Source organism: Squalius cephalus (genome assembly GCF_949319135.1).
Source record: "Squalius cephalus genome assembly, chromosome: 3".
Lineage (NCBI taxonomy): Eukaryota > Metazoa > Chordata > Actinopteri > Cypriniformes > Leuciscidae > Squalius > Squalius cephalus.
The window spans coordinates 43,952,072-43,975,234 of NC_137124.1; the positions used below are offsets into that span (position 1 = coordinate 43,952,072).

The 23,163-nt window shown below is 38.7% G+C and overlaps 1 protein-coding gene across 6 annotated transcripts in view; it reads right to left on the reverse strand.

The window, feature by feature from the left end:
- dennd4c (DENN/MADD domain containing 4C) overlaps positions 1–23,163 on the reverse strand; it is a 228,618-nt gene that overhangs the window by 36,608 nt on the left and 168,847 nt on the right. For all 6 annotated transcript variants that reach the window (XM_079866350.1, XM_079866349.1, XM_079866348.1 and 3 more), the window contains 6 exons: positions 5,317–5,512; positions 4,997–5,103; positions 4,728–4,903; positions 1,967–2,155; positions 461–641; positions 253–363 (listed from right to left, as the gene is read on the reverse strand). In XM_079866350.1, coding sequence (XP_079722476.1) covers positions 253–363; positions 461–641; positions 1,967–2,155; positions 4,728–4,903; positions 4,997–5,103; positions 5,317–5,512 — 960 coding nt within the window. The remainder of the gene's footprint in view (positions 1–252; positions 364–460; positions 642–1,966; positions 2,156–4,727; positions 4,904–4,996; positions 5,104–5,316; positions 5,513–23,163) is intronic.

Here is a 23,163-nt window from a genome sequence, read left to right on the forward strand (position 1 = left end):
GGATGAATCAAAGACAATACATACATCAAGCCAAGCACATTAAAAGACAACAGGCTGTTATTTGAAGACTTGCTTTCTTGCTTTCTGTCTTGTTGGTACACACAACATAACTAGAGACTTACAGTTTGCTATGATCTGGGGCTTTTTGCCACAGACTTAAAATGGTAAAGGGAAACATTTTATGAATGTAAAATCCATGGGGGACATGTTTAGTGAACCATCAAAAGGTTGTTGTAAAGTCTGCTTGAATACCTGATCCCCCTCATTCTCTAACAGCGACTCCAACTCTTTGCGCAGGACCAGTGGACTGAGATACGGCACAGACACCGGTTTTGGGTTGGGCCACTTTTGACCCAAAGTGTCCTTGAACAACAAAATACAGATTTAATCAAACAACTGTAAGCAATAAATATGATTCTTGAAAAACTAAGAATATTAAAACTGGAAGATGCTCACTCACCGCCACCTCTTGTAGGCTGTTGGGCAGGCTTGTGGTGGATATGCCATGATTGGGTTTTTGAATCAAGTCCAGACTCTGCAGTGGGCCTCCCACACTGTTGCTCCGGGTTAAAGTGTTGCGTTTCTCAGCTTGTCTCTCTATGAGACCCAGGGGGTCTGAATGTACTGGCTCTGGTACAAAGCTACAGTGCAAAGTCATAAATCATAATGTGATCAGAGATTTATAAAAAAAAATAAATTAAAAAAACATCATCAGTTAGCCAATAACATTACCATTTGACCTAGTCATTGGAAAATAAATTCTAAATTCCAGCAACAAAATATTTAAGTTGTGGTTAAACAACACATTAATATCTCCAATATATATTTATGTTAACTAATGAACCAACTAATGTTAACAAATGGAGCCTTATTGTAAAGTGAACCAAACCAAACAACAATAATGAATCATAACATTTTCAATCAATATCTAAGGCATGTTGTAGTCTAGACTCCAGATCAAAATATAAAAATGTTTAAGTTTGAAAATAAATGGCCTATTAAGTCTTTAAGTTTTTGGTGCTGTGATAAACACCATTGCGAATACAAAAACCTGAATGGCTGTTTAAAACATTTAAATACTGTTCAGAAACAGAAAGTAAAGCTGCTTTGTTTACAGGGTTACCAGTGTACAGCATTTCTGCTGTTCCATAAGCACCATCTGCTGTTGGAGAGTGAATGTGAATTTTCATTCAGCACGTTTTCTCCACTCATTCCTGCATGCTGCACATGCGTATCAGGGGTTGCAGTGTGTGCACGTCTCTTTGACATTTTAACCGGTTTATGGATAAGTATTCTAAAAATACATTCTTAAAATCGGAATAATTCATAATAAATAATTATTGACGGTATTTTAAAGTGCCCACGATAACAATAACGTGCACGTTCATTATCGTGATATATCATATTACCGTATATCAGCATGTCAACTCAACACAAATCTCATTTAGATATGTTTACATGCACTCATGTTCATCAATCGGCGTTGCAATCTGATTAACATATTTGTTTACATGTGCATTACATGTATTCTGAAGAGAACTTTAGCACATGCACAGTGGCCAGTTGCCATGCTAAGAATTAGAGAAAGTCACTGGAGGTGTCAGATGAGTTTTTTTTTTTTTTTGCAAATAGTTAACGTCCAGTCAGACTTAAATAAACATATGCATGTTCGTATGAAGAAAAATATATGTAACCATACACATCATGGCACTGGACATATGTGCAAGGTATTTTTTAATCAGATTGTTGATCAAATTATTTCAGGTCTACACCACCCCTTTCAATCTGATCAAAATGTATTTAAGATTTATTTGGGTGCATGTAAAGGTAGTTTACAAAGGTATTTTCAATTCAACTAAATTGGCACTTATGGTTTCAAAATCAAGCTTTCAATATTTACTCATCTACCAAAAAACACAAAAGTTTGTTATGACCCATGTTACATTTCAGGATTGTGTTTACATACATCTTTGGGGTTCCATTTTGACCACCAGGCATCTCGACAGGACCTTTGCTGTCCTCCGGAAATTCTGGGAAGCTCACGAGGTCTGAAGGCTCACTAGGACAACCCACTTTCACTTCAGAGGAGCTAGAGGTGGCTGGTTGCGTGCTGGAGCTGTGGATACTGTCTCCAGATGTGCTCGTCAAGTAGAAGCTGTAAACCAGAAACATACAGCAGTTAAAGGGGGGGTGAAATGCTCATTTTCACTCAATCTCCTGTTAATCTTGAGTACCTATAGAGTAGTATTGCATCCTTCATATCTCCAAAACGTCTTTAGTTTTATTATATTTATAAGTTAAAGATTGGCTGTACCGAGTCTTTCCGGAAAAAACCGAGCGGCTGGGGGCGGGCCGTGTGGGCGGTGTGCTATAGCTGTGCTAACTGATCTAACAACAACACAGAGAGACATTTGAAGTAGTTTACTCACCGTGACTGCTCGATCCTTAAGCATTAGACGATCTGCAAATAAGTCGATCTGGGCTTTGTTTATAAAACAATCATCGTCGAAATGCAGGGAACAAAGAGTCGTGCACAACCTCCGTTGATGCTTCGAAAAAACAAACTCCATCCACTATTCCCTTAACGCTGGGTTCTTTGGGAATCTGTGCAGGGTTGTCTTGCCCTGCCAACCAAAAACCCACTTCTTTGGTGACATTGACTTCCCTAAAAGCCGAGCATAGCGCTTTGAGGTAACGTACTGCTTTCGCTCTCTTCTCTCTCTGGTCTGCGAGTGCGCGCGCGGCCGCGGAGAAGTGCCCTTAGGACCCATATAAGGAAATTCCGCTCTATCTTACGTAAGACAGAGCCATACTCGAAAAAAACTTTCCGAAACTTGTGACAAACCGGAAGGAGTATTTTTGGAACAAAAATACTCCTTCAAACGTACAACTTAACTTTTGAAACTTTGTCCATGTTTAGCATGGGAATCCAACTCTTTAACAGTGTAAAAAACTCAGTATGCATGAAACAGCAATTCACCCCCCCTTTAATATTTTATATTAATCAAAATAGCACAATGTTTATATGTTTTTAAGCACAACTGTCAAACATAAATCGATCCCATAAAATGTGTTGTTGTACTTATGGTGCAAAACACTGAACATATGAAGTGAGATGAAATAGTCTAAAAATTATGTAAACTAGGGTTGAGCTAACCTTTTGCTTACTAAACATTATCAGCTGAAAAATTTTGTTTCAGGTTTTTGGCAAAAGAGTAAATATGTCAAAAATATAAACCATTGCTGTAATATCAAAATATGTTAGAATTTCCTACCTGTGAATGCATAATGTGTATTGTAATAAAAAAATTAAAAATAATAAAAAAAATATGGTAACACTTTACTTAAAGCCTCTATGTCACATGTGTCAAACTGCAGTCCTGGAGGGCCACTGTCCTGCAGAGTTTATCTCCAACCAGCTCCAAAAACACCTGCCTGGAAGTTTCTAGTAATCCTGAAGACCTTGATTAGCTGGATCAGGTGTGTTTAATTAGGGTTGAAGCTAAACTCTGCAGGGGTGTGGCCCTCCAGGAACTGAGTTTGACACCCCTGCTCCATGTATAATGCATTAAAGGTATTCATAATGTATGTTATAATGCATCATATCTTTTCATAAATAATTGTAAACAAGGTTAAAAATTCTAATATATTCTAGCATTATAATATTTGCAGCATTCCCGTTACATCTGAAATTGGTGGGTGTCGTGTTTTAATGCATTATACTTTTTTAAAGCTGTGTTCAATGAATAGATAAGTATTATTATGTATCATAACTGTGGTTACAGTTACATGACATGAGACCATACAATGTATTAAAAGGTGCATTGCGAGGCATAATTAATGAATAAAAAAAACCACTTTTATAATGCATTATATATTTAAGGCTTTAAAGGGGCTTTAAGCGATGTTGGGTGACGTCACTTAACGTTCGAAGTACTGTCAAGCAAAACAGAGGCTAGCTCGACCCTCCCTCCTCCTCATCTCATCTCATCTCATCTCATCTCATCTCATCTCATCTCATCTCATCTCATCTCATCTCATCTCATCTCATCCCCCCCCCCCCCCCCCCCACACACACACACACACACACACACGCACACACACCTTGCTTCGCGCGATCCTTCTCCCTCTTCTTTGCTTTGTTCATCAGAACGTCGTCTCTTTGGTCATGTGTCGGCCATATCAAAATTCAAGAGAATATAATTCTAACGTTAGTCGTTGTCTAGGACATCTCTCCTCTAGCTAATTTCCCTCTTCATGCTTCTCTCTCCTCCACTCCCCACACCCCCCTTCATGTGCACGCGCACGAACCCCCCAACCCCCACCCCCCAAATCATTCTTGTCGGTTATTGGCTGGAACACTGTTTGTTATGTTTTGTGGTGCAGGTTGGCCCACTTTGTTTTTGTTGCTGTTTGTCGAGCCTGGGCTGTCTACAGAGACCGCGTTGTTCAGGGGACAGGCAGCTAGCGGATAGTGAGGAGATGTTTGCTGTATGTGACAAAAAATGTTTCAGCCTAAAAAACGTGTGACATCACTTAGAGCACCTTTAAGTAAAATGTTGCCAAAATATTTCTTTATATAGAAAATATATATTTTTGAATATATATTTTTTTGTAATTTTTAAATATTTTTCCACATTTGAACACAGTAAAATCAAGTAAAATCAAGTAAAATGTTAGTGCTGTATAGTTAGGCATCAAACAGACCTAAATCTTTAATAACTCACCCTGCTGTAGCGCGCAAGTCATGGAACTCAACATGGAGCAGAGGGAGAAAAGAGATTTGACAGAAAGGACAGGTGCAGTTGAGATTGGAGTCGTCAGCCGTCCAGCCCACCATGATCTCCTCATCATACACCAGAGCCTCACAAGACCGACACTGAGAGCAGCTGGACATTAGAACCTGTCAAAAAGAAACATGAAGTACAATTGTACTACTTCTGCTAATTCTGAAGTGATCTTGTATTTGAGCATCAGCAGAGGGTGCTGCTCTCACCTCTAAAGCACAATTCTGGTAAATGCTGGAGGTGCTGGCATGATGAGAGGAACTATGTTCAGACCTCTCCGAGTCTGCACCTCTCATTGAGCGACCTGGAGTCAAAGCTGTGAAGAACAAATGCAAAGAGAGAATTGCTTTTCAAATAGAACAACAGGGTGTACAGAATGTTAACCTTGCAATTATATAACGTTGTCTTTAAATTAGAAATAAAATGATTGATGATATGAATCTTATTTTTGAAGCCTCATGCTGATACATGTTTTTTGGAGTAGACATACAGTATAGCATGATATATGTGTACTGTGTATGAGCCTTACGTGTCGAAAGCTTTGCACGGCCGGTATCACTGCTATCACTGCTGCTGCCCAGGCTGGTATTGCTGTGCGTGAGCCCATTTGAGGCCAGGCTGGGCATCAGGCCTCTGGGTAAAGTGTTCTCTGTTGCTCCCTCAGCAGATAGCAACTGCTCTTCTAGCCTAGCCGGGAAACTGTCTCGGGGCTGGGAGTTATCCTCCTGAATCACAGACATACAAAATACAGTACAGACTAAACGCATGTTTAACATTTACATTTACAATGAGGAAACACTGGAAAGCTTAAGAGTTAAGCTTTGGTACTAAACACACACACAGGGACTTTTGATGCTGATGGCTATGTCAAATCCACACATATTGTTTATGAGAGGAATTAGTATTTTAATCCCCTATACCAAACCGGGGGCCAAAAGGATAGCTAGGACGTCTGCAGATGTAGATTTTTAACAAATATATTTAGATTATTAAGTGTGCTTGCTGAAAGCAGCACACTTATTGTTCTTCTTAAGTTTTCTTCTTCTTCTTCTTCTTCTTCTTAAGTGTGCTTGCTGAAAGCAGCACAATTATTGTTCTTCTTAAGTTTTCTTATTATTATTATTATTAAGTGTGCTTGCTGAAAGCAGCACACTTATTGTTCTTCTTAAGTTTTCTTATTATTAAGTGTGCTTGCTGAAAGCAGCACACTTATTGTTCTTCTTAAGTTTTCTTCTTCTTCTTATTATTAAGTGTGCTTGCTGAAAGCAGCACACTTATTGTTCTTCTTAAGTTTTCTTATTATTATTATTATTAAGTGTGCTTGCTGAAAGCAGCACACTTATTGTTCTTCTTAAGTTTTCTTATTATTATTAAGTGTGCTTGCTGAAAGCAGCACACTTATTGTTCTTCTTAAGTTTTCTTCTTCTTATTATTATTATTATTCCCGGGAGAAAAATTTTGGCCAGCTCCTGCGCCTAGGCCCTTTGAGACAGAGACACTGTTCCAACTTTAAAACGTACGGTCAGTACCGGTGTAAGTTGCTCGCGAAGATGACATCACGAGTCCATGTCGTTTGTCCGCCATAGTGGATTGAACAGAAAGCGAAACTAAAGTTTCACAGGTCACAAATTTGGTCCGAACTTCACGAAACTAGACGTACATGATCCTTGGACCAAGCCTCACAAAAGTTACTAGAAGGATTTTTGATTTTCGGAAGCGTTTGCCCGTCACAGCCAAACAAAATCAGCGGCGTAGTCGCCAAAACAGGAAGTAGTTCATATTTCAGGAACGCTGTCACGTATCGAAACCAAACTTTGTACATTAACTCAAGACTCCAATGTGAGGATGTACAAGATAAAAAAAATAAAAAAAACATTACAAAATTTTACATTATTTACGCCATTGTTATACAAATGACAGTATTTTTAACGGTTATTGTTGTGAATATTACATATACTATTTTTGATGATTATAATTTACCTCAGTGAATGCAGCCAGCTTAGCTAGTTTGTGAAGTAAAGTGATTTTATTTTAGGTAGTTGTAAAATAGTGCAATATAATTGTAAATTTATAATATAATAATAAATTAAAATATGAATGTAGTCCTATATATATTTATGTTATATCATAATCTGCGCGACTCCGTCGTTGACTTTCTTTGATGACATTTGCAGGTCGTTTCAAATGAGCGGTTATTGCCAGTAAAGTCCACTTCAACTGATATACCGTGCTCAGGGAGTAGGGGAGCAGTGAACACTGCATATGGACCCTGTCGAATGGAACGCACATTAGATGTGTAAAAACAAGTGGAAAGCGCGAGCGCGCCGCTGTCTCCTTTCCACAAGCGCTTGTTCTCCTGTGGCGTCTGTCGTTGCTATGCAACCATGAACTGCACTCTCCATGATGACAAGAGCTGTGTCTGAAATCGCTCCCTATCCACTATATAGTGCACTATTTAGGGTGTCGGCCATTTTGTACTGGTGTCCGAATTCTGAGTGAACGACATCATTCCCTACATTCTTCACTACTTTTACCCACAATCCTCTCTGAATTCGAGTGTACATACGATGTACACTTGCTGAGACACTATTTCCCACAATCCAACACAATAAGGCGATAGAGCGCGAATGAAAAATAAACAAAAATGTCACCATGGCAACGGTGCACGCGAGTTAGAAAACAATCATTTATAAGACCAGACGCCTGGTTATTTATTTATATATACCTTTATATCTATATTTGAATAAACAAATGTGTTGTGTAGTGTTTTGTTCTCTTTTATTTTCACATATAAATGTAAAAAGTAAATAAATATGACAAGCAAGTGTTTTTATTATCTTTTTTTTAAATCAAATAACGCAATAAACGTGAAAAATACATACATACAATTGTTACATACAATTCATACAGCCAAAAAAAGGAAATATTAAAGATGGGTAGGTAATGTTTATGACAAATGGATCATATGGCTCACGGCATTTGATCCTCTATTGAGATCGCTGATCGATTGCTCCTGTCTGCCTCGCTGCCTGCTGTGAGTGTGTTTGTTAGCTTCGGTGCTGTAAGCTCCGTCTTAGCCTTGTATTTCTTTGTTTTGAACCATCATTTACTACCATTTCTAGTTGTTTATACTACTACATTTTACCCAACATCTCAGATTAAACTGACATCGCTAGCTTCTGTTATTAGTACTACTAGCACAAAACGCTAGTAATTCGCTAGCCTGTTAACGCGCCACCCGTGCGCTCAGCTATTTTTATTTATTTATTTTTCTCTCGCGTGTCCGCGCCTTTGAGTTCATAAAAGCTCAGGTGAGTAAGAATCAGTCAACAAACACGGTGAGTAATGTCTTGTCCTGTTATTGTCACCTGCACTTCATGTCACATGTTTAGCATAGCTTTCTCTGTCGACAATATAGGATTTATATGTGATAAATGTAAGGAGACAGTTAGGTTGACAGAGAAGATTTCAGAATTAGAAACACGCATCCAAACTTTAATTGAGGATAGTAAGAGTGCTAGTGCTTTAGATGTTTTGGATGCGCATAGAATAGTGAACACTTTACATGGCGTGGTTCCGGCTGAAGTAGAGCCCGTGCAGCCGGGCAAATGGGTGACAGTGAGGGATCGCTCTAGTCGCGGATCTAAAAACCACTCTTCCGTTCCGATTACCATAACAAATCGATTTGCCCCGCTCAGTGAAACACCCACTGAGAATGATTGTGCCCTAGTTATTGGCGATTCTATCACACGGAACGTGAAAATAGAGACACCAACCACCATAGTCACATGTTTGCCGGGAGCCAGAGCGCCTGACATCAAAGCAAATTTAAAAGTGCTGGCTAATGCTAATCGTAAATTCTCTAAGATCATTATTCATGTCGGCACTAATGATGTTCGACTCCGCCAGTCGGAGATCACCAAAATTAATATTAAAGAGGTGTGTGAACTTGCAAGTACGATGTCAAGGACTGTAATTTGCTCTGGCCCCCTTCCTGTTCGCAGGAGTGATGAGATAGTTAGTAGATTGTGTTCGCTTAACGGTTGGCTGTCTCGGTGGTGTCCGCAACATAATATAGAATTCATAGACAATTGGAAAAGTTTTTGGGGCAAACCTGACCTGTTGAAAAGAGATGGTATTCATCCCTCCTGGGATGGTGCTGCTCTTCTCTCTAGTAATATGGCTCATAGTCTTAGAGCTCAAACATGACAATCTGGGGCTCAGGTCAGGAAGCAGACAGACTGGCTTAACCGACCGTCTGCTAGCGGCCTCGCGTCACCAAGGTCAGATAAATCCCATCACATAGAGCCTCTTTCACCTAGCTATCATCATATAGAGACTGTGTCTGTTCCCCGAATTTGGAAATCCAAAAAACGTTTTTACCCATCTAAGTTTAAAAATTTAATTGATGTTCAACAAATAAAAAACAGCTATAATACAGATGAGCAAATGCTAAAGCTTGGGTTGCTGAATATTCGATCGCTTACTTCAAAAGCACTCATTGTTAATGATATGATTTCAGATAATAACCTAGATGTGCTGTGTTTGACAGAAACCTGGCTAAAACCAAACGATTACATTACTTTAAATGAATCAACCCCGCAAGATTACTGTTATAAACATGAACCTCGTCTGAAACGCAAAGGGGGTGGTGTTGCTGTAATTTATAGTAATAGTTTCAAAACCACTAAGAAATATTTCAAATATAATTATTTTGAAGCATTGGTGCTTAATGTAAAAATATATAGTGTAAACGATAAATCACGTTTGAGATTTGTGCTGGGTACTGTATACAGGCCACCAGGGCACCATACAGACTTTATCAAAGAATTTGTGGACTTTCTATCAGAATTAATATTGACTGCAGATAAAGTACTAATTGTTGGTGATTTTAATATACACATCGATAATGAAAAAGATGCATTGGGATTGGCATTTAAAGACATTGTAAATTCAATTGGAGTTAGACAACACGTGTCAGGACCTACTCATCGTCGTAATCATACTCTAGATCTAATATTATCACATGGAATAGATGTTGATGCCGTTGAAATTCTGCAGCAGAGCGATGACATCTCAGATCATTATCTAGTCTCGTGTAATTTGCACTTAGCCAAGGCTGCAAAGCCGACTCCGTGTTTCAAATATGTTAGATCTATCACTTCTGCTACTAAAGATTGCTTTATTAATAATCTTCCTGATCAGTTTCATCATCTCAGCATCCCAGATAGCTTAGAAGAACTCGATATTGCAACAGAAACTTTTAACTCTCTCTTTTCCAGCACTTTAGACACAGTTGCTCCGTGGCGCTTAAAGAAGATTAAAGAAAATAGTCCAACGCCGTGGTACAACGAGCACACTCAGGCCCTTAAGAGAGCAGCCAGAAAAATGGAGCGCAACTGGAAGAAAACAAAACTAGAGGTATTTCGCATTTCATGGAAGGAGAGCTCAATTACTTACAGAGAGGCTTTAAAAGCGGCTAGATCTGCTTATTTTTCAACCCTATTAGAAGAAAATAAACATAATCCTAGGTATTTATTTGAAACGGTGGCTAAACTAACGAAAAATAAAGCTTCAAGCCCAGAAGTTTCCAAGCAACACAGCAGTAATGATTTTATGAACTTCTTCACTTATAAGATTGATAATATCAGGGACAAAATTATAACTATGCAACCGTCTACTACAGTATCGCATCAGGCAGTGCATTGTAGCCTCCCTGAGGAAAAATTTGATTCATTCGTTGCTATAGGAGAGGAAGAATTTACTAAACTCATTAAATCATCTAAATCGACAACATGTATGTTAGACCCTATACCAACTAAGCTACTGAAAGAGATGCTTCCAGAGGTCCTAGATCCTCTTCTTAATATCATTAATTCATCTTTGTCTCTAGGATACGTACCAAAAAACTTTAAGCTGGCTATGATTAAACCGCTTGTTAAAAAAACGCAACTTGATCCTACAGAATTAGTCAATTACAGGCCGATCTCGAATCTACCTTTTCTGTCAAAGATATTAGAAAAGGCAGTATCCTCACAACTGTGTTCCTTTCTTGAAAGAAATGATATCTGCGAGGATTTCCAGTCAGGATTTAGACCGTACCATAGTACAGAGACAGCTCTCGTTAGAGTCACAAATGATTTGCTCTTATCATCCGATCGTGGTTGTATCTCGCTATTAGTGTTACTCGATCTTAGTGCTGCGTTTGACACCATTGACCACAACGTTCTTTTAAATAGATTAGAACATTATGTTGGCATTACGGGAAATGCACTAGCATGGTTTAAATCATACTTATCTGACCGTTATCAGTTTGTAGCAGTAAATGATGAGATGTCTCATCGATCACAAGTTCAGTATGGTGTACCACAAGGCTCAGTACTAGGACCGCTGCTGTTCACTCTGTACATGCTACCATTAGGAGATATCATTAGGAAACATGGAATTAGCTTTCACTGTTATGCTGACGATACTCAGCTGTATATTTCTTCAAAACCTAACGAAACTTATCAATTCATAAAATTAACGGAATGCATAGCAGATATAAAAAATTGGATGACTCGTAATTTCCTACTTCTAAATTCTGAAAAAAACAGAGTTTCTAATTATTGGACAAAAAACTTCCTCACGTAATAACCTAGAATACTGTCTAACACTTGATGGCTGCTCTGTTAAGTCTTCGTCGTCGGTTAGGAACCTGGGTGTGCTCTTTGATACCAATCTTTCATTTGAAAGTCACGTGTCTAGTATTTGTAAAACTGCATTTTTCCATCTTAAAAATATATCTAAATTACGCCATATGCTCTCATTGACAAATGCGGAACAATTAGTTCATGCGTTCATGACCTCAAGGCTAGATTATTGCAATGCTCTACTGGGTGGTTGCCCTGCACGTTTAATAAACAAACTACAGCTGGTTCAAAACGCAGCAGCTCGAGTTCTTACCAGAACCAGGAAGTATGACCATATTAGCCCGGTTCTGTCAAAACTGCATTGGCTCCCTATTAAACATCGCATAAATTTTAAAATATTGCTGATTACTTACAAAGCACTAAATGGTTTAGCTCCGCAGTACTTGAGCGAGCTCTTAACGCATTATAGTCCTTCACGTCTATTGCGATCTCAAAATTCCGGCCAGTTGATAATACCTAGAATATCAAAATCGACTGCTGGCGGTAGATCCTTCTCCTATTTAGCACCAAAACTCTGGAACAGTCTTCCTACCATTGTCCGGGAAGCAGACACACTCTGTCAGTTCAAAGCCAGATTAAAGACACATCTCTTTGACCTAGCATTCACATAATACATTATAGACTTCTATAATTTAATGTTAGGCTGCATAGATTAGGTCAGCCGGAACCGGGAACACTTCCCATAAATCCTGATGTACTCGTTACATCATGAGAAGAATGGCATCTACGCTAATTTTAGTGTCTGTGTTTATCCCGAGGTTTTCCTGCAGCCTGCCGGATCCGGGCCGTATCCAGATCTGACGAAGGACCTTCGCCTGGACCTGATGACAACGCAGTGCTGAAGTGCCAACTAGTCTCTCCCTATGGAGGATCCCTCTACCACTCTACAGATAAGGCGTTGTCGGGAAATTCGTTTCGCGTTCCTACCCCAAAGCAACAAAATAAAATAAAATTCTTTATCAAAATTTATAAGGAAAGACAAGTACTTTGTTTAGGCTTGGCTTGTAGGGAATTCCAAACCTGCGTATTTTCAAACGCACATAACTATAGAACCCACTCTAAATGCGCATGTGAACGCCATCAGCGTTTCTCACAGGTTCGCGTTTAAAGTCTGTGTAGAGGGAATGGTGTCGTCTTAGCGGCCCCTAATTTAATAACAAATGATCGTTGCGACGGAAGCAAATCAATCAAAACTAACTTTAGATGGAAAATAACTTAACTCTGCTATAAAGCCAAAACAATCTCTGTTACCTTAAATTATACGCTTATTTCTGTGAAGCTGCTTTGAAACAATCTACGTTGTTAAAAGCGCTATATAAATGAAGATGACTTGACTTGACTTGACAAATTGTCTGAGCTCTCTGGCGCGTGATAATTATGTCAGCGTCTGAATTCTTTGCTGATGTAGTACACTCAACTGCCATTCACTATGTAGGGATTAGTGAACGAGTGAGCGGTTTCAGACACAGCTAAGGAAGTATCAGCAAAAGATTAATAGATTTCTAGCCCTTGCATTAGCTTTACTACTATATATATTTATGGAGATGGAAAATAATAAGGCGCCCTGTACAGCTATGATCAGCTGTTCGGCCGAGCATTCAATGTTGTTACGCTGCAAGCTGATGGTTCGTTGCTGCCGCGCTCTATCACTCGCACACCATAAAGAGCAAATTGTTTTTTAATGTTTCAATTTCGTGATTAAAAAGACATAATTTGGAAGCGGATAATTTCTTCACAAACAGCTCATTATGACTCAATGTTAGAATGCTGCACCTACACTCGATAGTGTGAATAAGATCAGCGCAACGCAGACCACTGCATTGACAGGGTAAAACATATGATCTGTCTACGGCCAGGGCTCAGCGGAAGACAGAAAATGCCGGTCCAGCACTGATTGAGGAATTAAATTAGAAAATAAAAGACAGTTTGACATCTTTTTTCTCGCATTCTCGCATTTTTTCTCGCATCTATCCACTACCTGCTAACGTTAGTGCACTGCACCCGAGCAAGCACACTTTGCAGTTCCTCCGGAAATGCATTTTTTATTATTATTATTATTCCCAGGAGAAAATTTTTGGCCAGCTCCTGCGCCTAGGCCCTTTGAGACAGAGACACCGTTCCAACTTTAAAACGTCCGGTCAGTACCGGTGTAAGTTGCTCGCGAAGATGACATCACGAGTCCATGTCGTTTGTCCGCCATAGTGGATTTTCACAGGTCACAAATTTGGTCCGAACTTCACACGAAACTGGACGTACATGATCCTTGGACCAAGCCTCACAAAAGTTACTAGAAGGATTTTTGATTTTCGGAAGCGTTTGCCCGTCACAGCCAAATGAAATTGGCGGCGTAGTCGCCAAACAGGAAGTCGTCCATATCTCAGGAACTCTGTCATGTATCGAAACCAAACTTTGTACATGAACTCGGGACTCTAATGTGAGGAAGCACAAGATCTGATTTAAAAAATATTTTTTTTTTATTTCAGGCTAATAGACAAACCCATTTACCTATGTCTATGCAAGAGTTTCACCTCACACTTTAAATGTTAATGCATTTAGACAGTAGGTGGCACTGTTGTATTACATTTCACAGAGCTGCCAAGTCAGTGTAATATACTGTATTCGTTTTTACTAGGTTGGTCTTAATAAATGCAGGCATGAATTTCGTTTTTTGCATTGGTCTAATTTAATCATCTTCATTTATTAATATATACAGATTTGTATGCATGAATTGTGCATTTCCAGATCTCAAAACAGTTAATAACAAAACAAAAAAAAAACTTTATACAAAATACATCATGCTCTTCTTCGCTAACCGAACAAACAATTCATTGTCTGTGGCTGTGTTTGTGCGCACGGGAAATATGCTGCGCATAACAATAGAAAACAAGGAGAAACGCGCAGTCACATGCTCAAACAATCAACAACGTCGCTCTAGAGGTGCGTTGTGGACTGCGAAGTGGACTTCACAGGGTTTTCCGCGATCTTAAGTGAGATTCGAATCCGAAGGGAGCGAACATGTTCAGTTCGAAGGGCAATGTGCACGGCATAGGGAATAAGGGAACATTGATACATCACTTCAGAGCACAGGAAGTGGAGAGCGATGATCACCCAACTGCCATTTCGCGCACAACGTCATCACCAGTCAGAACGGTCATAACTAACGATGGAGGAGTTTACGTATGTGTGTAAGTATTCATACATTTCGCCATTGTTATACAAATGACAGTATTTTAACGGTTATTGTTGTGAATATTACATATACTACTTTTGATGATTATAATTTACCTCAGTGAATGCAGCCAGCTTAGCTAGTTTGTGAAGTAAAGTGATTTTATTTTAGGTAGTTGTAAAATAGTGCAATATAATTGTAAATATATAATATAATAATGAAAATTAAAATATGAATGTAGTCCTATATATATTTATGTTATATCATAATCTGGGCGACATACGGGGTTTCTTTTTTACTTTCTTTGATGACGTTTGCAGGGCGTTTCAAATGAGCGGTTATTGTCAGTGAAGTCCACTTCAACACGCACCCTTATCCACTACCTGCTCACGTTAGTGAACCGCACCCGAGCAAGCACACTTTGCAGTTCCCCCGGAAATGCATTTTTCTAGTTATTATTATTATTCCCGGGAGAAAAATTTTGGCCAGCTCCTGCGCCTAGGCCCTTTGAGACAGAGACACCGTTCCAACTTTAAAACGTCCTGTCAGTACCGGTGTAAGTTGCTCGCGAAGATGACATCACGAGTCCATGTCGTTTGTCCGCCATAGTGGATTGAACAGAAAGCGAAACTAAAGTTTCACAGGTCACAAATTTGGTCCGAACTTCACGAAACTGGACGTGCATGATCCTTGGACCAAGCCTCACAAAAGTTACTAGAAGAATTTTTGATTTTCGGAAGCGTTTGCCCGTCACAGCCAAACGAAATCGGCGGCGTAGTCGCCAAAACAGGAAGTAGTTCATATTTCAGGAACGCTGTCACGTATCGAAACCAAACTTTGTACATTAACTCAAGACTCCAACGTGAGGATGTACAAGATAAAAAAAAAAAAACATTCCAAAATTTTACATCATTTGGCAACCCCAGCTATTTGGCCAGCTCCTGCGCCTAGGCCCTTTGAGACAGAGACACCGTTCCAACTTTAAAACGTCCGGTCAGTACCGTGTAAGTTGCTCGCGAAGATGACATCACGAGTCCATGTCATTCGTCCGCCATATTGGATTGAACAGAAAGTGAAACTAAATTTTCACAGGTCACAAATTTGGTCTGAACATCACGAAACTGGATGTACATGATCCTTGGACCAAGCCTCACAAAAGTTACTAGAAGGATTTTTGATTTTCGGAAGCGTTTGCCCATCACAGCCAAACGAAATCGGCGGCGTAGTCACCAAACAGGAAGTCCTCCATATCTCAGGAACTCTGTCACGTATCGAAACCAAACTTTGTACATGAACTCGGGACTCCGATGTGAGGAAGCACAAGATCTGATTTTTTTAATTTTTTTTTATTTCAGGCTAATTGACAAACCCATTTACCTATGTCTATGCAAGAGTTTCACCTCACACTTTTAATGTTAGTGCATTTAGACAGTAGGTGGCACTGTTGTATTACATTTCACAGAGCTGCCAAGTCAGTGTATAGACTGCATTCGTTTTTACTAGGTTTGTCTTAATAAATGCAGGCATGAATTTCATTTTTTGCATTGGTCTAATTTAATCATCTTCATTTATTAATATATACAGATTTGTATGCATGAATTGTGCATTTCCATTTCTCAAAACAGTTAATAATAAAAAAAAAAAAAAAAAAAAACTTTATACAAAATATATCATGCTCTTCTTCGCTAACCAAACAAACAATTAATTGTCTGTGGCTGTTTGTGTGCACGGGAAATATGCTGTGCATAACAATAGAAAACAAGGAGAAACGCGCAGTCACATGCTCAAACAATCAACAACGTCGCTCTAGAGGTGCGTTCCATTTGACCGTAAGTGGACTGCGAAGTGGACTTCACAGGGTTTTCCGCCATCTTAAGTGAGATTCCAATCCCAAGGGAGCGAACATGTTCAGTTCGAAGGGCACTGCGCATGGCATAGGGAATAAGGGAACATCGATACATCACTTCACAGGAAGTGGAGAGCGATGATCACCCAACTGTCATGTCATCACCAGTCAGAACGGTCATAACTAATGATGGAGGAGTTTACGTATGTGTGTAAGTAGTATTCATACATTTCGCCATTGTTATACAAATGACAGTATTTTTAACGGTTATCATTGTGAATATTACATATACTATTTTTGATGATTATAATTTACCTCAGTGAATGCAGCCAGCTTAGCTAGTTTGTGAAGTAAAGTGATTTTATTTTAGGTAGTTGTAAAATAGTGCAATATAATTGTAAATATATAATATAATACTTCAACTGATATACCGTGCTCAGGGAGTAGGGGAGCAGTGAACACTGCGTATGGACCCTGTCGAATGGAACGCACCTTAGATGTGTAAAAACAAGTGGAAAGCGTGAGTGCGCCGCTGTCTCCTTTCCACAAGCTTGCTGTCCCCGTTGCTATGCAACCATGAACTGCGCTCTCCATGATGACAAGGAAGTATCAGCAAAAGATTAATAGATTTCTAGCCCTTGCATTAGCTTTACTATTAGATATATTTATGGAGATAAAAAATAATAAGGAGCCCTGTACTGCTATGATCAGCTGTTTGGCTGAACATTCAATGTTGTTACGCTGCAAGCTGATCAGTTGGTTCGTTGCTGCCGCGCTCTATCACTCGCACACCATAAAGAGCAAATTGTTTTTTAATGTTTCAATTTCGTGATTAAAATGACATAATTTGGAAGCGGATAATTTCTTCACAAACAGCTCATTATGACTCAATGTTAGAATGCTGCACCTACACTCGATAGTGTAAATAAGATAAGCGCAACGCAGACCACTGCATTGACAGCGTGAAACGTGATCTGTCTACGGCCAGGGCTCAGCGGAAGACAGAAAATGCCGGTCCAGCGCTGACTGAGGAATTAAATTCGAAAATAAAAGACAGTTTGACATCTTTTTTCTTGCATCTGTGAATTTATTTTTTAATCATTTGTTCTGAGATGAAGCAAATATATTTGTGCGGGAATTTCTCACACTATAAAAGCTAACCTTGCGGGAATGGTTTAAATTATGCGCAATCCCCACATTCCCGCACCGAAATTCAAGCCCTGAAATGGCAGCGGGATGTGTAACTCTAGCATATGGCGCATATGTCATATAAAGTTAGGCAAGGCCAAACAGCGTTATCCATGTTGTTGCGATTGCATCGCTAGAGTAAGCTAATAGTGAAACTGATAGCGTTTTTCATTTAATTACAATATGAGGACTGACGGTAGGCTATAAAAATTAGCGTTTCTGTGTAGGTGATGACAACCATCTTGACAGCAGCAATCAAAGCATCACTAATTACGGTAGACCTTAATTTGAGATAGTAAATTTGTTCCTAATCAAAGGGAACACTCAACCACAGAACAGCTGGTTGAGTTTTGTATTGGCTTATTGGATACAGTAAATGAAGACTGTCAACTTCTTTTCAATAGGCTACTATTTCATCACCCAAAACACTCCCACTCTCTGCTGTATATTCATAACCAATTATTTCAAAACCAACAACCAAGCCACATAAACAATGCCATTGGCGACTTCCGGTTATGGCGGCGCTAGAGTGAAACGTAGTGCACGGAGCTCCCGAATAATTTAATCTAAATAATCCTACCTAAAGGCTTTTCAGACGACGAAAGTACAACAATTTTGTAGCGCTTTGAACATCCTGATAAATATGCCGAATCCAAAGAAAACGGACAAGAAGGAAGATGCTCAAAGTATGAGGCTGCAGTTATCGGACCCTCCGCCATGGTTTCATGCAGAAATGGAAAAGGGTTTTCTCAGAATTCAGGAGTTAATCGATGGACGCCTGAGTAAATTCGCAGAATCCTTGGAGAAAATGAGCAATGAACTACAATCAACAAATCTGAGAATGGTGGAAGTGGTAACAAAGCAGATGGAGATGGAAAAAGCATTAACAGACCTTCACACGGATGTCGCGGATGTCAAGTTGGCTGTTGACGGCGAAATCAAACAGTTGAAAGACAAAATTGATGAACTCGAAAATCAATCTCGCCGTCAGAATCTACGTCTTGTAGGTTTCCCTGAGGGAGTGGAAGGGAGAAACCCAGTGGACTTTATGAAGGAATGGCTGCCTAAGATTCTGGGGAAGGAGGACGGAATCTACGAAATTGAAAGAGCTCATCGCACTTTGCAACGACGACCAGCGGAAAACGGCAAGCCACGGGCTATTCTGATTCGTCTACTTCGGTATGGAGACACACTTAAGATTCTCAATGCGGCAAGAGAAAAGGGCAAACTCACCTATGGCAACTCTACCATTATGATATTTCGTGACATGTCATCGACATTGTTCAGAAAGCGACAAGATTTCAGCGCACTCAAAAGACATTTACGCAATAACGACGTCACTTATGCTATGCTTCATCCCGCGACGTTGAGGATTCAGCTGCCGGAGGGACAAAGATCCTTCAACTCCAAAGCATCAGCAGAGACTTATCTTCGACAACACCATCCACACTTGATTGCTGGATAAAACACTAGCCAATGGCATCTCAAAGCGTTCCGGGGATCCACACTAAACTCCACTAATTACCCAAAAACTGTAAAAGAATAACTGTACCAAAGTTACAGGGGTGAGTGGATTTTCTTTTCAATGAACATTAACGAAAAAAACTCTGTCAATGGTGAGTAAGCCTATTTAAAAAAAAAAAAAAAACGGTTCAAGAAGAACGTGGTTCTATTTATAGGCTACTTTGGATATTGAGCAGCCTCGTTACGGTTTAGCCTACTAAAATAAGTGAATTTCGGGATTCTAGGATTGTTCAAAATATTTGATTTGTTTGCTGGAAAGTACGTAATTTAAGTTTAACGTTTGGTAGGTTTGATAGTACATCTAACGTTACTTGGGAGTTAGGTAGGATGGATAAGGAAGAGGAAGTCAAGTTCGACTGCATGTTGCGGTGCACAATCAGTCATGGGGGTTTAAAGTTTCACACTTCGTTTGGGGAAGTGGTGGGAGTGATAGGGGGAGGTAGACAGAACACATGTTTTAATTATTTTATGTATTGGTGGCGTTCGGTAGAGATAATCTCTTAAGATCTAAATGCGAATATAACAAATAATATACAGTTAATGTCAACTACACTGAAATACAAGTATGTTACGTGGAATGTCAATGGGTTAAATCAAAGACTTAAAAGGAAAAAAGTCATGCTATATCTTAGAAAACATAATATTGGAATTGCTTTGCTACAAGAAACGCATTTGACCGATTCTGAACATCAAAATCTTAAAAAGCAGTGGCCTGGACAGGTTTTCTTTTCTTCCTTTACATCACAATCCAGAGGGGTGGCTATACTCATTGACAAAAATATACCCTTTCAAATGGAATCTGTTGATAAAGACAAATCTGGTAGATATATTATTTTAAGAGGAATCATTGCTATGCAGAGAATAACACTGGTAAATGTATATCGTCCTGAAATGGAGGGTGCTGATTTTATTCACAATCTTTTTTTCAAATTTGCATGTCCTATGGCATAACTAATGATTGGAGGGGACTTTAATGTAGTCATGGACCCAGTATTAGATAGATCGTCTACCAAAGTGTCAGCATTAAGTCAAGTTGCCTTAGCTTTAAAATACGAACTATCAAGTTTTAATTTAATTGACATATGGAGATTTAAGAATAAAACAAAAAAAGAGTATTCGTTTTACTCGCATAGGCATAATAATTACTCCAGAATTGACTATTTTTTCGTTCCAAAAGCTAAGGACTATTTGATTGAATTATGTGAATATCTACCAAGAATATTGTCAGATCATGCCCCTTTACTTATATCAGTGCAACATCCTTCGGAACTGCCGAATTGTAAGCTTTGGCGATTCAGCAACCATTTACTGAACAGTTCTGAAGCGGTGAGCTTCATAAATAATAATATAGACAACTTTATGATTACAAACAGGAATTCTGCTTCTTCGGGCATAGTCTGGGAGGCAATGAAAGCATTTTTACGGGGCCAAATTATCAATTATTCTTCCAGTATGAAAAAACAATATAATAAAAAGTTACAATTACTCGAAAAAGAAATTTTAACAATGGAAAGAGAACATTTTAAGATTAAAGATGCCCAGATGTTTCTACAATTGCAATCAAAAAAATTGGAATACAATATTATGATTTCCAAAGAAGCCGAAAATGCGCTTCTTAGAACGCGGCAGAAATATTATGAACATGGGGATAAGATTGGAAAAGTGTTAGCGTGGCAGATAAGAAAAGAAGAAATTAGTAAAACTATTACTACAATATGTTCGCCAGGCAAAAAAAGTATTAAGCACCCTAAATTGATTAACCAAGAATTCTTAGATTTCTATAAATTACTGTACAAGTCTCAAGGAGTAGATGAAGAAGAAATCCATAAGTTTGTAAGCAAATTGGATATCCCAGTCTTATGTGATAAAGACCGAGAAGAACTCGAGAAAGAAATTTCGAAAGAAGAGATTCATTTTGCAGTTATCGCACTGGCTGGAGGTAAAACACCTGGTTTAGACGGCTTCTCTATGGATTTTTATAAAACTTTTTTCCCGAAATTGGCTGATCCGATGCTTTCAATGTATACGGAGGCAATTCATAAAAAAGAATTACCAGAGACTTTAAATCAGGCTTTAATTACAGTTTTGCTGAAACCTGGCAAAGACCCGAATCTACCTACCTCATACCGACCAATCTCACTGCTCAATTCGGATTATAAAATTCTCACTAAAATGATTGCTCTACGTTTAGAACAGGTTTTACCCAGTTTAATTCACATGGATCAAACTGGATTTATTAAAAATAGATCCTCCTTTGATAACATACGAAGGTTTATGAATATTATTTATTCGGCGAAACAAATTGACTCTGCGATGATTGCTCTTTCTTTGGACGCAGAGAAAGCTTTCGACCGAGTAGAATGGCCTTATTTAATAGCTATCTTGCAAAAAATGAATTTCGGTCCTAAATTTATTGATATGATTCGTATGTTGTATAGATGTCCTTCGGCAGCCGTCCGCACTAACTCCGATTTATCTTTGCACTTTAATTTATCAAGGGGAACTAGACAGGGATGTCCTTTGTCTCCACTACTTTTTGCACTGGCGGTGGAGCCCCTGGCCATTGCCATATGGGCACACGAATCAATCTCTGGGCTAGAGATAGGAGGCTATGTACACAAAATATCATTGTACGCGGATGATGTAATATTATATCTTACTAACCCTGAATCATCACTACCTACCTTATCTCAATTATTAGAAAGCTTTAGAAAAATATCTGGATATAAAATTTATTTAAATAAAAGTGTTATGATGCCATTGAATTTGGCTGCGGAGAAAATGCCTTTAAATAACATCCCTTTTTCATGGAATCCAGATAAGATAGTTTACTTAGGACTAGATATTCCTTCAAAATTGGAAGAAGCATATTCGTTGAATTACTCCCCATTACTTAAAAAGGTAACGAGAGACCTGGAAAGATGGAACTCACTACCATTATCGTTAATTGGCAGAATAAATTGCATAAAAATGAACGTCCTTCCTAAATTTTTATATTTATTTCAAACTCTTCCAGTCTCTATCCCAATAAAGTTTTTTAATACTCTTAATAGCTCGATTAGAAAATTTATTTGGAATAATAAAACTCCGAGGGTTAAACTTAAGACATTAAATATGGCATTTAAAAAAGGTGGATTACAACTCCCAGATTTTTTGCTTTATTTCTGGGCAGCACAAATGAGAGCGGTATGGTTTTGGCAGATGAATAGTACATCTCCGCCTGCATGGATGCAAATTGAAAAATATCATGTAGGGGAAATACCTCTAGACAAGGCTTTATTCATTCCCATGACTTGTGTTAAGAAGGAGGTCAGTAACCCATTTATTAGACACACTTGTAAATTGGGGTTTGAGATCAAGAAAAAATGTAAATGGCTATTACCAGTTTACAATAATACTCCATTTCATTGCAACCCGGCTCTTCCTGAGGTACTAAGAGATGGGGTAACACAATATTGGTACAAAAAGGGCATTCACGTGTTTGGAGATCTATATGAGGAGGACACACTTATGACATTTGAACAACTGAGAGCAAAGTTCTCTCTTCCTGTAAAACATTTTTTTAAATATTTCCAGGTGAGACATTATATAACTACATTACAAGGAGGTCATTTGAGGCCCCTCTCCTCACTCGTATTAGACAATATTATAAGAGAGAAAAAAGGGTCCAAAGGTTTTGTGTCTTATATGTATACCAACTTCAGTGACTTATATGGGGAAGATATATCATCTTCTAGACTTAAATGGGAAAAAAGATCTAGAATGTACTTTTGAACAAGATACCTGGGAATTTGTCTGTAAAAATGCTTTAACATTTTCATATAACAGTAGACACAGATTAATACAGTTTAATATTATACATAGGGTATATTATACACCGGAAAGATTACACAAGATAAGTGAGTCATATTCAGAATGTTGTCCTAGATGTAAAACAGAGGTTGGTACATTATTGCA